Below are 16,192 nucleotides of genomic sequence, written 5' to 3'. Positions count from 1 at the left end.
ATTTATCTCTGTGAAATCCTTGAAGAAAAGAATCCATATCAGGCTAGGAGATGGAGTTACAAGAAAACTTCGAATACAGGGAAACAGTAGGTTCTAAGTTCAGGAATTGATTTCTTCAGATTTAAAGGAAGTCTTCTACAATTAGAAACCATACAGCGAAAGCCCCCAAAGCTTTATAATCCAGATGCCCAGCCTTAAATAAAAAATATTTATTTGGTTGTTTTCATTGCTTTTTGTACCTATTTGGTCCTAATTTCTGAGTGTTTTCGGCATTCACGCTTCTCTTTCTGTCAATACAGGAATGCCCACTCTCATGGCAACCAGTACAGCACTATCATGCAGCAGCCATCCTTGCTGACGAACCACGTGACATTGGCCACTGCTCAGCCCCTTAATGTTGGCGTTGCCCATGTTGTCAGACAACAACAATCCAGTTCCCTTCCTTCAAAGAAGAATAAACAGTCTGCTCCAGTCTCTTCTAAGTAAGTCTCTGTTAGGGCTGATAGTTAAACTGCCAGTTTGAGAGAGATGTTGCCTGGCATTTAGAGTGTGGAGTATAGACACTTTTGGTATGAAGCAGCAAGAAGCTGCCAAATTGAAAAGAGCTAACCTTTGGGCATGCACACAGAACAGAGGTGTCCTGGTTACACTAATCATTTATTTCTGCTGCTACTTTGAATCCAGCCTGATGGTGGCTGATGTTTTATTTTTTTGCCCACTTTACACAGTGAAATTTAACCAGTGGGTAAAAAGGCATACAAAAATAAAATCTATATTCTAATTTGGTGTTCTTGCCCCTGGAAACTCTGGTTAGAGCAGTTAGTTTATAACTTTTATAGTTAAATATATTGGCTTAATGATTTGGTAAAAAGAAATCAAAGAGTTCTGGGGGTAAGTTATCTATTATAGTTTGGGGGACCCAGCCTGAATGAGCTTTCTTACGACTTTTTGTTGCAGGTCCTCTCTGGATGTTCTGCCATCTCAAGTCTACTCTCTGGTTGGGAGCAGCCCCCTCCGTACCACATCTTCTTATAATTCCCTAGTTCCTGTTCAGGATCAGCATCAGCCAATCATCATTCCAGATACTCCCAGCCCTGCTGTGAGTGTCATCACCATCCGCAGCGACACTGACGAGGAAGAGGACAACAAATACAAACCCAATAGGTAAGACAGGTGAAAGTTTCCCTGGCTCTGTGGCTCCTGCTCTTGGTCTTAGTCTATTGGCTTCAGACTAGCGGCTGTGAAAGGAATGACTGAAAAGGGCTATTTTGGAAGCATGGCCTTTCGTGAGTGAGCCAGAACACTGAAGTTTCCATCACTGAACATTGTCAGGTTTTCTTTAATATTATTTACGTTCATCAGTTAAGTCATTCGTTCAGACACATTTGATGGTTACTCAGGCTACTCTGGCTTAGAATGCACATTATATACTACAGACATGATCCTGTGCTTTTAAGGAACTTCAGAGTCTGAAAACAGATACTGTAACAGAAGCATATAAACAACAGTTGATTGGAACAAGTTGGAAGATATGAGATTATTTGAAATTCATGTAGTTTTTTATGTAAACAGACCTCTTTGGAAGAGGTAGAGCTTTAAGTAGGGCTGCCTTTCCCCCTACTGCTACATGATCATTCAGCTTAAGAATTTAAGTACCAGATTGTTTCCTTTTATCCCAACACCTTAATCCAAGTTTAATTGAGCAGTGAACTAAGAGAGAGTGGATACATTCAAGGACTGTGATCCACACCTCTCTTGGTCTGAGCATAGTCAGTTGCCTTGATTGTTCTGTGTTCTTTTTCATTGGGTTTTTGGTGTTTGGCATATAGAAGAGATGATAACTAAGTTTTGAGAGTGGTCATTGAACTGATTTGGGGAAGAAAAAAGTAAATTTTCCACTGAGGAACATAATAATGACAAAAATTATATAACCAGCAGGATTGCTTTGACTGGAACAAAGCCTGTAAGGTAGGGATCAGTTTGTGAAGAAACTTTTTTAAAAAACACCTATAATGAAAAGTTTAGTTAGATACAGTAAGGAACTGCTTATAGTCTAGCTCTTGCTGCTGCTGCTAAGTCGCTTCAGTCGTGTCCGACTCTGTGACCCCATAGACAGCAGCCCACCAGGCTCCCCCGTCCCTGGGATTCTCCAGGCAAGAACACTGGAGTGGGTTGCCATTTCCTTCTCCAGTGCATGAAAGTGAAAAGTGAAAGTGCAGTCACTTAGTCGTGTCCGACTCTTCGCGACCCCATGGACTGGAGCCTACCATGCGCCTCCGTCCATGGATTTTCCAGGCAAGAGTATTGAAGTGGGGTGCCACTGCCTTGTCCGTATAGTCTAGCAGGGTGATATGAAAAAAGGTGGTGTTTGAAGAATACTGTTGAAATTACTGTGAATAGGAATGGCTAAGAGGCAACATAGAATAGTTGTTAAAAGTGTGTACTTTGGAGTCATTCTGTCCTGAGTCTGAATCCTGTCTTCACCACGTACCACTTGCATGACTGCAGTCAAGTTTCTTAATCTCCCTCTGCCTCAGTTTCCTTCTCTGCAAAACGCGGATCGAGTACCTGCTTCATGGAAGTGTTGTGAGGATTCAATGAAATACATGTAGAGTGTAAGAATAGTGCTTGACGCATAAAAAGTATTCAGAAATTTGTTGCCACTACTGTTAATTATTACTATCACAATGATTATCATCATTGCTGTTACAGGAGGACTGGATACTAGCAAAGAAACATTGCTATAAGAAGGTTGAATTTTCATGTATTTTTCTTCTCCTCAGCTCTGGCCTGAAGGCAAGGTCTAATGTCATCAGTTACGTCACTGTCAATGATTCTCCAGACTCTGACTCTTCCTTGAGCAGCCCGTATTCCACTGAGACCCTGAGTGCTCTCCGGGGCAATAGTGGGCCCCTTCCGGAGGGGCCTGGCAGAGTCGTGGGAGATGGCCCTGGCACCCGCACCATCATTGTACCTCCACTGAAAACTCAGCTTGGTGACTGCACTGGAGCAACCCAGGCCTCAGGTGAGTATTGTCATGGCTGGAACTGAATCCTCCTTTAATGTGTGTTCCTTAGTACACACATCCCTGTTCGATCCCTGGGTCAGGAAGATCCCCTGGAGAGGCAAATGGCAACCCACTCCAGTATTCTGCCTGGGAAATCCCAGGAACAGAAGTCCATAGGGTTGCAAAGAGACGGGCATGACTGAGCAACTAAACAGCAGCAGCAGCTTGTGCCAGTGGTACAGACTAGCGGTACAGAGTTTCCCAAAATTTACCTCATTCAGAAATTAGTTCCTTGTAATGGGAGATGATTTTTTGCCATCAGTTTTTATCTCCTTGTGTTCATTTTGCTTGGACTAATATAAAAATGAGCTTGGAGTCTCAGAAATGTACTCACCGTTGATGGAAGAAGGTAGATAAGACATATGTTATGGGTGGCATGGAGAATTTGCAGGCAGGTTTTTTTTTTTTGCCACAGGTGATTCAAATTTGACAGTCCAGAAATAGGGTAATATTGAATACTGATAATATTAAAAATGATTACAAAAGCTGTTTTGGAAAGCAGTAGGTATTTTAGATCTTTTCTTACCCAATGGCATAGCAGTGATGCTTTTATGGGTTGTATTATCAACCGAATTACCTCCATCTTTTTTTGTTCTGTGAGATGCTGGGGTTAGGCTTCCTGGTTTATTTATTGGGTAATGAAATGCAAACTGTAATAATAAACCCCAGTTTTCCTGGCTTAACATGATGGAAATTTTCTCCTTATTCACATGAGTCCCCAGTGCTCCTGGTTGGTAGGCCTGCAGTAAGTTAGGGACCAGAGCCTTGGAATCCTCAGTATCCAGTCAGAAGGAAGTGTGGAGCGGGCACACACGGCTGTCACCTCTTCAGCCCCAGAAATAGTGAAAACTCATCACATGGCCCACCTAGAGGCGAGGGGGCCCAGAAAACAGTCCTTGTCGAGGCAGCTCTTTTTCAGGGGCAACTTTATACTCTCTTTATAGAGAGGCCTGTGAATTTTTGGCATCAATATAGCCATCCCTTCCATACTTTTATAACTTAGTATTTTACTGTGAATTATAATACTATCAGAGACATAAGCAGGGTTCTAGTTTGAGGGTGACATGTGGTGGTTCTCCTCAGAAGTAGCTGTCCACTGCAGACAGGGCAAACCTTTCTGATGCCAAGCTGTGCTAAGTTGCTTCAGTCATGTCTGACTCTGCAACCCTATGGGCTATAGCCCACGAGCCTCCTCTGTCCTTGGAATTCTCCAGGCAAGAAGACTGGAGTGGGTTGCCATTCCCTCCTCCAAGGGATCTTTCCGATCCAGGGATCGAACCCAGGACTCCTGCATTGGCAGGCGTATTCTTTACCACTAAGCCACTGGGAAATCCCTGAGCAGCATTATTAGGAGCTCTGTCCTGTACTGGGTCCAAAGAAAATAGGATACTCTGCCAGTCACTGAATATATGCTCCAGTTTTCCTCATGAGGCCACAGAAGGAAGCAAAATTTTGAAAACTGATCATGCTTATATTCAGCTGTAGTTTCTTCGAATTTTAAGACAGTGAATGCCCAACAAGATACAATCTTGTCTTCCTTTAAACCCCTTTGACACCTTAATGTTCCGAAGTATTACCAGTATCTTACTCAGTTTCACATTGTCATTTCTGTTCTTGTTTAATTCCTTCATGCATAAAACCCTAGGCTTCTTGGGAGCAGGGTCTGTTCTTACTTGCGTTTATATTTCTAATAGTACCTTAACACTTTACTGGAGATCAGATACCATTTACTGAAGTGACCCTTCTGAAGACCCTCTTGGAGCTCTGTAGAAAGACAAAAAGAGATAATATAGTTTTTGTTCCTCTGATGTAAATATAATTGAGGAAATAAGATACACATGCAACCTTAATTCTTGCAAACTTCATATAGACAGGGACTGATTAATGTGGTGCCATGTGAGGTTTAGCTCAGTGATACTGAGCCTATGTCTGCTCATAACTAAGGCCTGGCTGACCCTTTTTTTAGGTCTCCTGAGCAGTAAGACCAAGCCAGTGGCTTCAGTGAGTGGGCAGTCATCTGGATGCTGTATCACCCCTACAGGGTACCGAGCTCAACGCGGGGGGACCAGTGCAGCGCAGCCACTCAACCTTAGCCAGGTAAGCTAGGGGCTTACCCTTAGCAGCTAGGGGCTGCTGCTTTCTGTTTGGGATCCCCCCTATTGTTGCTTTCTGGAGAAACCCGCTTCTGGCTGGATTGCTGAATAAAGCCAAATGAAGCACCTTTTGTGTTAAACAGCTTGGTGTTCCATGGCCCGCATCGTATCTGCATGTGCTGTGTCTCTTTATTCCCTCTGTGAGTGAGTTCAGAGTATACGATCCAGGTTTTCCACCAGACCTTCCGAGTCTGTCCTGGGTAATTAGAGAAATGTCTGGAATTTAGAAAGCACCAAGGATGCTTTAGTCCATGCCTAGTTCTGCACTACCACCAGCGTTGAGACCAGATTCTCTTCTTTTATCTCCTGGGTCATAAATAACTTGAGCCTCATACTGTTTACTTGAAGCAAGGGACAGTGAAAAACTGTCTGTACACTTCATCTACTGGTTCTAGTCTTACATGTTGCTCAAGTCTGGGATTTCGGGCTCTTCTCCCCGCATCTGATCTTCTGATGGGTGGGGAGGGTCCCTACTCTATTTGTGTTCACTTTTTCCTCAGCTAAAATTCTGGTGCTTGTATGAAAGCTACTAGCAGTGAGAAAGTGTAACTGTGAGGGTGTAACTGTGGGTTTGTGTACACGTGTGTGTGTGTGTGTGAGAGAGAGAGCACATACAAGTGCAGATGTGCGTTCGAGTTAGTGCATGTGTTTTAGGCACCACAATTCAAGAGGGATGTGAAGAACTTAGAGGAGAACAAAAGAAACAATGGCAAGGAAGAGAGGGTAGGGAAGATTCAAAGTCACTGACGCCAGAATAGGGTGAGTTGAGTCGACAGTTGCTCGCTCGTAGGAGTGGGTAACCCCTGTGAACTCTTGATTTCCCCTTTCCTCTGTCATACTGGAGAGCAAACTGCTGCTGTTTGGGCTGGGTTAGGATCTGTTCTGCCAGGAGGCAGAGGGATGGATGGCCGCCTTCTGACAGCATTGCCAGTCTGGGAGATCTGTGCCCTGGCAGCCCAGAAGCAGTTTATGTTAGAACCTCAACTCTCAAAATTGGCCATTAGTGACCTCAAGATTCCTCACTCCCTTCTTCCTCCTTCCAGAACCAGCAGTCATCATCAGCTCCAAGCTCGCAGGAGAGAAGCAGCAACCCTGCCCCCCGCAGGCAGCAGGCATTTGTGGCCCCGCTCTCCCAAGCCCCCTACGCCTTCCAGCATGGCAGCCCACTACACTCGACGGGGCACCCCCACCTGGCCCCAGCCCCTGCTCACCTGCCGAGCCAGCCTCATCTGTATACGTATGCTGCCCCCACCTCTGCGGCTGCATTGGGCTCCACCACCTCCATTGCTCATCTCTTCTCCCCCCAGGGCTCCTCAAGGCACGCTGCAGCCTATGCCACCCATCCCAGCACTCTGGTGCACCAGGTCCCTGTCAGTGTTGGGCCCAGTCTCCTCACTTCTGCCAGCGTGGCCCCTGCTCAGTACCAACACCAGTTTGCCACCCAGTCTTACATTGGGTCTTCCCGAGGCTCGACCATTTACACTGGATACCCACTGAGTCCTACCAAGATCAGCCAGTATTCTTACTTGTAGTTGGTGAGCATAAGGGAGGGGAGGGGACAGAGTTCTTAATGGGCTGTCATGAGCCCCTCCCTTACCCTCTCCTGAAACTCCTTAGCCAGCAACTTGCTCCACAGGGGCCCACTGAAGCAGAAGGCTTTTCTCTGGGGAACCTGTCTCAGTATTGACTGCATTGTTGTAGTCTCCCAAAGTCTGCCCTGTTTTTTAATTCTTTATTTTTGTGACAGCATTTTTGGTATTTGGAAGAGTTCAGATGCCCATCGTCTGCAGTTACCAAGGAAGAGAGATCATTCTGAAGTTACCTTTGAAAAATATTTTTCCTCTCTGACTTGATTTCTATAAATGCTTTTAAAAACAAGTGAAGTATCTCTTTATTTAACTTTATTTTATTGTAATTCCTGGTCAGAGGAAAAACGCTGATAGGAGGACTTGAAATCTGGTAACAAGTAAGGAAAGGAAAACCATTACTTTCTGCTTGTTTAAAAACCAAGACTTAATTGCTTCTCTTAAGAGCAGCTTGCACAAGTCTGTATTTTACTGTCTCGCATTTCTCAGAATTTTACCTTTGCTAATGGGACATTTACGCTTACGGTGTTTTAGTCTTGTTTCATGTTATGTTTAGTGGGAAATTTTTATTTTTGCAAAACTGGTTACATACTACTCTGTGTTACTATTGGGATTCTCTCAGTTGCTCCTGTGTTTATTATAAAGTAGTGTTAAAAAGGCAGCTCACCATTTGCTGGTAACTTAGTGTAAGAGAATCCATACCTACCATGAAAGCACCGGGTATTCTTTTTAAATGAAGCCCTGTGCATTCTTTTTAAATTATTTAAAAAAAAGTCTTTCTCTGATTCAGCTTCAATTTTATTCTTGGAAAAGCCATTAAGGTGGTTATTATTGTATGGTGGTGGTTGTTTAATATATGCAAGCTCTCTTTGTATTATGCGATACTGGCATTGATGAGCTTTGCCTGAAGATTAGTATGAATTTTCAATAATACACCTCTTTCTCTCTTTGCCTCATCTCTCCCTTTGTTCTATGTGATTTATTTGGGGAGAAAGCTAAAGGATCTGAAATCAGATAAGAACGTTGTGTATAGCTTTTATACTTAAAAGTAGCTTTCTTTGTATGCCAGCAGCAAATTGAATGCTCTCTTACTAAGACTTATATAATAAGTGCATGTAGGAATTGCAAAAAATATTTTAAAAATTTATTACTGAATTTAAAAATATTTTAGAAGTTTTGTAATGGTGGTGTTTTAATATTTTGCATAATTAAATATGTACATACTGATTAGAAGACTATAACAAGCAATTTTTCCTGCTAACCCAAAATGTTATTTGTAATCAAATGTGTAGTGATTACACTTGAATTGTGTATTTAGTGTGTATCTGATCCTCCAGTGTTACCCCGGAGATAAAATTCATGTCTCCATTGTATTTAAACCAAAATGAACTGATACTTGTTGGAATGTATGTGAACTAATTGCGATTATAATAGAGCATATTACTGTAGTGCTGAGTGAGCAGGGGCATTGCCTGCAAGGAGAGGAGACCCTTGGAATTGTTTTGCACAGGTGTGTCTGGTGAGGAGTTGTTCAGTGTGTGTCTCTTCCTTCCCTTTCTCCTCCTTCCCTTATTGTAGTGCCTTATATGATAATGTAGTGGTTCATAGAGTTTACAGTGAGCTTGCCTTAGGACGGACCAGCAAGCCCCCGTGGACCCAAAGCTGTTCACCGGGATTTATCAGAACAGGATTAGTAGTTGTGTTGTGTATATGCATTGTTCTCAGTTTCCCTGCCGACATTGGAAAATAAAAACAACAGCTTCTCTTTTTTACCACCACCTCTACCCCTTTCTGTTTTGGATTCTCAGCTGTGTTCTCACAGAAGCATTTTCCTCATGTGGCTCTCTCACTGTGCATTGCTACCTTGCTTCTGTGAGAATTTAGGAAGCAGGTGAGAGGAGTCAAGTGAATATTAAATATGCATCCCCCCCCCCTGTTTTTTTAAGTATGTGCAATCACTTTTAGATGATTGATTTTTTCCTTTTCCCATGTGGCAGTCCTTCCTGCGAATAGTCAACATTCCTAGTAAAATATTTGCTTGTTGAAAAAAACATGTAACAGATGTGTTTATACCAAAGAGCCTGTTGTATTGCTTACCATGTCCCCAATACTATGAGGAGGAGTTTTGTGATGCCGCTGGTGACAGGGAACTCACAGAAAGGCTTCTTAACCGGTGAAGAATATTAAGAAGGAACCAAAGCCTGTTGAGTCATTGGACTTCTGAGGTTTCTTTTTAACAACTTCTGTATTCTTGGGGCCCTTCAAACTGTGAAATTGTCCTTGTACTCTCAGCTCCTGCACGGATCTGAGTCAAGAAGAGGGTACTGGGGATGGCCAAGTTCCTGCCCATAAAGATTTGAGAGAAGAAGGTTAACCCTAAGATGTGGATGTGTTCCATCTGAACTGAAGGTTATGGATTTGAGGGATATGTCTAGGACTGGTTCTTTGTAGAGATGGTGTCAAGGAGGTGCAGGATGGAGATGGGAGACTTCATGGGACCTGGTCAGCAAGCTCTGTACCAGGTTGAACACCGAGGAGCTGTCAAGGTATTTGGAATTTCTTCATTGGAAGGAGGAAGGGCTTTCAGGATGGGGCAGATAGTCAGAACAGCCTACCAGGAACACGATGTTTTTCTACTTTCTTTTCATCATTATATTGAGTTCTGTTCTCAGCACTGTGTTGGTCAAGGTACCCAAGCAGTTTGTACAGTTTCTGTCACTAGTATTATACAGTTTTTTGTGTCAGCGTGGGTGATCTTTGTGTCTCTTTTTGCCAAACACATTCTCATTTTCTTTCTCAAAGGCAGATCTATGGAAACTTTTTTTGTTCCTTATCTTTCCTCTACAAGGGATAAGATTTGTTGTTTTTGTAAGAAATGAAATGCAGGGGGGGAAAAAAAACACAAAACACTCCACTCCTGTGCCCCCCACCCCCACCCCCCACCTTCAGTCTGGTAAGTGGATACCACTTAAGATAGGAGTCTTCATGGGGAGAAGACAATAATACCCAGAGCTTATATTGTTACCATAGTCACCTTACTAGCAGTGTGTGGTGTTAAGAATTTTAGAGATCTTCAGTTTTAATTTTGCAAATTGGCGTTTCAGATTTACCGAGATGAAACGCATCTGTGTCTGCTGAATGCGTATGTGCTCAATGTGGCTTAGATTCTGTCTCTGGGGCTTAACATTGCCAGCCCTGACAGGGTGAGGGAAGCCCCGTGAATAGAGTGAGCAGCTGGCCCAGGTCACAGAGGCCTGACCTCAGACCGGCTTAAGGCTTAAGTCCTCTCAGAACTTGTATTTCCAGCTTCCCCACTTCAGGGGTGAGAGAGAAAGTGGGAAGGTGCAGCCACTCTGGGCTCATCAGGACACTTGATCGCTCCAGAGCTGGTCAGTGCTCAGCTGAAACCCCAGCCCCAGGAAGGAGAACGCCATTTAAACCGTTCTGGCCACCCATCGCCCTCCACTGGAGGGGCTAGCTCGACTGCCCTTAGCCAGGCAAGTGCAGTAATGTGTGTTCTATTCAGCATTATTACGCAGAAACCCACTGGTTAGGATGGTTTGTTTTAGGATAGGAAATGAAATTGCCTCTCAGTGACAGGAATGACCCAAGCCTGCTTCCTATTTTGATTTTGTTTTAAACTGATGGATGGTGCAGCATGTCTACATGGTTGTTTGTTGCTAAACTTTATATAATGTGTGGTTTTGATTCAGCTTGAAAAATAATCTCACTACATGTAGCAGTACATTTTATGTACATTATATGTAACATTAGTATTTCTGCTTTGAATCCTTGATATTGCAATGGAATTCCAACTTTATTAAATGTATTTGATATGCTAGTTATTGTGTGCGATTTAAACTTTTTTTGCTTTCTCCCTTTTCTGGTTGTGCGCTTTCTTTTACAACAAGCCTCTAGAAACAGTTTCTGAGAATTACTGAGCTATGTTTGTAACGCAGATGTACTTAGGGAGTATGTAAAATAATCATTTTAACAAAAAAAATAGATATTTAAAATTTAATACTAACTACGGGAAAAGGGTCCATTGTGTAAAACATAGTTTATCTTTGGATTCAATGTTTGTCTTTGGTTTTACAAAGTAGCTTGTATTTTCAGTATTTTCTACATAATACGGTAAAATGTAGAGCAATTGCAATGCATCAATAAAATGGGTAAATTTTCTGATTCATGTGACTGGTTTTGACTTGTGTTACAAGGGTGCAAAGAGGATCGACAATGGCATCTTTGGAGTGGCTCAATACGTTGTATCTGAAGACTGGTAGAATGTTAGAGACAAGTTCCTTCTTCATACAAATCTCCACAGGAGAAACAGCTAGGGCCTGATAGGGGACACTTCCCCAGAATGGAGTGTCCAGGGCCCTAACTTAAGAGCATCTGGATCTAGCCCTTTGGAAAAGGCAGAAACTTCTGACACTCATTAATGAAACTGCTTCCTAGCATGTTCCACCAAACATTTAAAGTACCAAAATGAAAATAAGAATAACCACAAGATGATGTTGTTTTCCCCTCCTTTCAAGCTGTACTGTTAGAAGACTAGTTTTTGTTTGTCTGTTTTTTAGAGGAGAATTTCTGATCAGATTTCTCATGATTAAAATCCTGATTTGTCTAGAGTCATCACCATGGGTCTCTGAATACATGCTATGTTCATTTGACTTCTTTTGACGTATGTGTTTCAAGACAAGTCTATCTTACAGTGGCCATTAATTCATGTGGGGCTCCTGCAGTCATAGTTGGAAAATAGAAATGAAAAAACAGTTAGAAATGCCCTTTGGAGCCATAACCAAGAGAAATTATCAATAGTCTGTTCTCTCCCATTACTAGGGAAGTCAGAGTACATTTAATTTAGACCACAAACATAAATTTTTCACATTTTTTCCCCCCCTAAATGAGTGTAAAATTAGTGTGCACTGAACACTCCCTAGTTTTGGTAAGATAATATTCTAGGAGCTTTCAGGCAAAGGAAGACTATATAGAATGACTCTGCTGTCAGGCTCTCTTTCAGATAGTCAAGAATTAGTTTACTAATTTCTCAATGACCTGTTTTGGGGTTTTTTTGTTTCTTTAGTTCTGATCTCAGTTACATTGTCTTTCTTAGGCTAAATCAAAGAGAGGCTCATTAAGTAATTGGATAGTCCGTGGGGAAAGGTGCATTTTAATCATGAAAACCCTTGTAAATTCGGTCTACTTGGCTTGCCTTGTGGAAAATTTTCCACTGGAGGTGAGGTCTAAGCCTTGGTTTTCCTGTTAATTCTGAGATGATACCGGGTGCTTAGCACAAGGTGGCGCCAGTGAGCTGTAGAGGAAGGTACTACAGACGTGAGCACTATGGCCTTTTTGCCCACCTCTTCCCTTCAGATCTCATCTCCCCTGCTTCCAGCTTCCACCAAAGGCAGAAAACAATCCATGGTATTATTGCTGGGAAAGGAAAGGATAAATGAAGAATGTTTCTGAAGTCAGCGTCGGAAGCATTCTAAAGCAGATAAGAGTTTGCTGAGTTGTCTCTGGGGTTTCTGCCTCCCCCTGCTAGCTCCTTTTCCTGGATGACTGCCCAGAAGGCCTTTGCCCTAGGGTTTCCAGTCCACTTCTCCTCTCCTGGGGAGCCTGCAGCCTAGGCAGGAAGTGGTTAAAGCTTCTGGCTGCTCTGCAATGGGGCCATCTGTGTTTGATCAGTCCAGGCGGAAAGGAGGGGCCTGGGGCCTTAAAGAGACTGAAAGCATTCCAGAGTAGTGAGAGAGACCAGAGATGGAGAAGGAGAGAAGGCACCGCCCCCACCCCGCCTCCAAAGCTAACCCGCCGGCTTGAGTGGAAGAGGCCGACCGCACACACGACTACACACTCTGGCCCTACTATTCCACTGCCATGGGGCCCCGCACTCCGCTCCTCATCTTGCTCCTTTTGTCACGGTTGGGACCCCTTCAAGGACAGCAGCACCACCTTGTGGAATACATGGAACGCCGATTAGCTGCCTTAGAGGTAAGTGACTCTTCTGGCCCAGCCCGGAAGGATTCCATATCTTCTAAGTTGATTCACCCAGTTTGTCAGGGACCTGGGGATGGATGACAAATTAGGCTAAGTACCTACAGAAAACTCCATGTTTTAATAAGGATTCTCAGAATTGCAAGTCTTCCTCTTTCCCCACATCCATAGAGTGCAGTGCATGTGTGCTCAGACTTGTCCGACTCTTGAGACCCCATGAACTGTAGCCCACCAGGCTCCTCTGTCCATGGGATTCTTAAGGCAAGAATACTGGAATGGGTTGCCATTTCCTCCTCTAGGGGATCTTCCGGACCCAGGGATTGAACCCAAGTCTTCTGCATCTCCTGCATTGCAGCTGAATTCTTTACCACTGAGCCACCAGGGAAGCCGACATTCATAGTGCAGTTCTAAAGCAAATAGACCTCTGTGTTTCACCCCTGGGATTAAATGGGATAAGGGAACAGAGTGGAAGTGAGAGCTAGAATTGCAAGGATTTATCCATCTCAAGAGGAGCTGATGGTTCTATTAAAAGTTGGAAGTTCTCAGAGAATCTGCAACTTGCTATTTAATGGCTTGGAGCCTGTAGCATCCTAATTCCTAAGAGGGGGATAGCATAATGGAGCAGAGATCCCTTCTCACCCTCATGCACTTAGATTGCCCTAGAGGCTCAGATGATTCGGTGGCACTGCTCACAGAGAGCAGGCCAGAGGATGCAAAGTCAGGATAGGGGCCTGTGTGGGTCTTAGCCCAGCTCTTTGCACATTTAGCGTCTTGAACATTTTGTTTCCTTTCTGTGGGGATTGCGGGGAATGCTGATGACTGGCTGAGTTTGTGCCTTTTTCCATTCCCGACTCCCTGCTCGGGCCTCTTCCTGCCTGGGAGTTGTGACCCTGCAGCCCTCCTTCCTGCTGCCCCATCCCTTCAGGAACGGCTGGCCCAGTGCCAGGACCAGAGTAGTCGGCATGCTGCTGAGCTGCGGGACTTCAAGAACAAGATGCTGCCGCTGTTAGAGGTGGCCGAGAAGGAACGGGAGGCGCTCAGAACTGAAGCTGACACCATCTCTGGGAGAGTAGACCGTCTGGAGCGGGAGGTGGACTACCTAGAGACCCAGAATCCAGCCCTGCCATGTGTAGAGGTTGATGAGAAGGTGACCGGAGGCCCTGGGACCAAAGGCAAGGGCAGAAGAAATGAGAAGTACGATATGATAACAGGTAAGCAGTCTGAAACAGACCCCTGTGTTCTTCCTTGAGTGTTTCCCTTTTTTCTCCTTATCCCAGTCTATTTGGCTCTATCTTCTGGAGTCTCTTTTAGGGAAATCTCTGTAATATCAGGTTCATTAAGGAGAGTTTCTGGGGACCCAGGCCTCTGGTGCCCTTTCTCCCAATCTTCCATAGAGTAGAGATATTCACTGGGCAAATGCCCGCTCTTGTCCAAACTGCCCACCCAGGGAGGTTCCTGCAGTGAGCATCTAACACTTGCCTGTATTTCCTTGTCCTGTGTTTTTCTCCTTTCCCGCGAGACTGTGGCTACACAATCTCTCAGGTGAGATCAATGAAGATCCTGAAGCGGTTTGGTGGCCCAGCCGGTCTATGGACAAAGGATCCACTGGGCCCAGCAGAGAAGATCTACGTGTTAGATGGGACCCAGAATGACACAGCCTTTGTCTTCCCAAGACTGCGTGACTTCACCCTTGCCATGGCCGCCCGGAAGGCTTCCCGGGTCCGGGTGCCCTTCCCCTGGGTAGGCACGGGCCAGCTGGTGTATGGTGGCTTTCTGTATTATGCCCGGAGGCCCCCCGGAGGGCCTGGAGGGGGTGGTGAGTTGCAGAACACTTTGCAGCTCATAAAGTTCCACCTGGCAAACCGGACAGTGGTGGACAGTTCAGTGTTCCCAGCAGAGGGCTTGATCCCCCCATATGGGCTGACGGCAGACACATACATAGACCTGGCGGCTGACGAGGAGGGCCTTTGGGCTGTCTATGCCACGCGGGAGGATGACAGGCACTTGTGTCTGGCCAAGTTAGACCCACAGACACTGGACACAGAGCAGCAGTGGGATACCCCGTGTCCCCGCGAGAATGCCGAGGCCGCCTTTGTCATCTGTGGGACCCTCTACGTTGTCTATAATACCCGCCCCGCCAGCCGTGCCCGCATCCAGTGCTCCTTTGACGCCAGCGGCACCCTGACCCCTGAAAGGGCAGCACTCCCTTATTTCCCCCGCCGATATGGTGCCCATGCCAGCCTGCGCTATAACCCCCGTGAGCGCCAGCTCTACGCCTGGGATGATGGCTACCAGATTGTCTATAAGCTGGAGATGAGAAAGAAAGAGGAAGAAGTTTGAGGGAGCTGGTCTTATTTTTTTGAATTTCTTTCACCTCCATACATTTATATCCTAAGTTTCCTGCTCTTCATTCTCCAGATGTGGGCAAGTTGTGATTCAAATCTCGTGTTTTTAATCCATGGAAGCTAAATTCTCCCGGCCCCATGCATTTCACATGGGACTCCAGATCTTAAGGAATCCTTTCCAAGCTAAAAGAAAGCAAGCCCCAAATGTTCACTCCTCTGCTGCCCCATGTAAACAAATTACAAGCCAGTGAAAGACGACCCAGCTCTGACCCTTAAATATATGGGGGCAACCCCAATGATCAGGCAACAGAATATTTCTGGCCTCAGTGGGAGTCAGGGGAGAGAGGGTGAGGAGGAGACTTTTAGCTCTGCCCTCTCTCCCTTTCCCTTCAGTGCCCTAGAGGATGGGACTCATTCTGTACTGCAGACTTTTGCATTAAAAGGAAAATCCACTGCTCCTCGGCTGTGTGTGTTTGGGGTAGCCCTTGGATCAGATTTCTCCCCATGATCGTCCATTTTCTCCTCCGCCACATAGCCACTCCTTAAGCCACATTAGGGCCTTGGATAGGCTCCCAGGCTAAGGCAGAGGGGCTTCTCTAGTTACAGACTTCATCAGGAGGCGCCTGGGGAGGCACTTAGGGAGGTTGGGCGAAAGGCTTCCCTCCACACCCACTGTTGTCCACACCAGCCTTCCCAGAACCCCAGATGGCACCGCGCCTGTGGCCACGGGACTGGGGCCCAGGGGCAGAGCTTCCAATTCCAATTCTCTGAGGTTTTGAAGCAGAAAATGGATTTTAGTCACACTGCAGTCGAACGTGGGAACTAGAGCCCTGAATATACATGTGTGTTCAGTAAGAACTGTCTCACTTCTGAGGTGGGCTCTGCGCCGCCCCCTACGCTGAAGCCTGCTCCCATCTCTAGCATGGGGCTCACCCCCAGGGCCATGTTGCTCAACTGCACTCTTGGTCTGCAGCGCTCTGATTTTCCGGCTGCCACGGCGTCTGCGGTTTGGGTGAGGAGGAGGGGCAGTGACCACGTCCTTAC

General features: G+C 45.2%; 2 protein-coding genes across 9 annotated transcripts in view; both read left to right on the top strand.

Moving 5' to 3' along the window:
- Positions 1 to 11,354, top strand: part of HIPK1 (homeodomain interacting protein kinase 1) — a 54,421-nt gene extending 43,067 nt beyond the window's left edge. For 5 of the 8 annotated variants that reach the window (XM_055584668.1, XM_055584671.1, XM_055584666.1 and 2 more), the window contains exons 12-16: positions 300 to 482; positions 958 to 1,164; positions 2,784 to 3,025; positions 5,034 to 5,164; positions 6,264 to 10,991. In XM_055584668.1, coding sequence (XP_055440643.1) covers positions 300 to 482; positions 958 to 1,164; positions 2,784 to 3,025; positions 5,034 to 5,164; positions 6,264 to 6,752 — 1,252 coding nt within the window. In that variant the 3' untranslated portion in view covers positions 6,753 to 10,991. Of the gene's footprint in view, positions 1 to 299; positions 483 to 957; positions 1,165 to 2,783; positions 3,026 to 5,033; positions 5,165 to 5,874; positions 5,980 to 6,263; positions 10,992 to 11,023 lie in introns of those variants that run through there. The other 3 variants (XM_055584672.1, XM_055584674.1, XM_055584673.1) reach the window with 3 other exon arrangements.
- Positions 11,355 to 12,536: 1,182 nt separating this feature from the next.
- On the top strand, positions 12,537 to 15,949 carry OLFML3 (olfactomedin like 3). The gene is made up of 3 exons (XM_055584683.1): positions 12,537 to 12,800; positions 13,729 to 14,014; positions 14,323 to 15,949. Exons 1-3 carry the CDS (start codon positions 12,687 to 12,689, stop codon positions 15,141 to 15,143), a joined length of 1,221 nt encoding a protein of 406 aa, XP_055440658.1. The 5' UTR covers positions 12,537 to 12,686; the 3' UTR covers positions 15,144 to 15,949.
- The last annotated feature ends 243 nt before the right edge of the window (positions 15,950 to 16,192 follow it).

Source organism: Bubalus kerabau, chromosome 6, assembly GCF_029407905.1.
Source record: "Bubalus kerabau isolate K-KA32 ecotype Philippines breed swamp buffalo chromosome 6, PCC_UOA_SB_1v2, whole genome shotgun sequence".
NCBI lineage: Eukaryota > Metazoa > Chordata > Mammalia > Artiodactyla > Bovidae > Bubalus > Bubalus kerabau.
The sequence above is the reverse complement of the archived record's forward strand: the minus strand, read 5'-3'. Positions and strand labels throughout refer to the sequence as shown.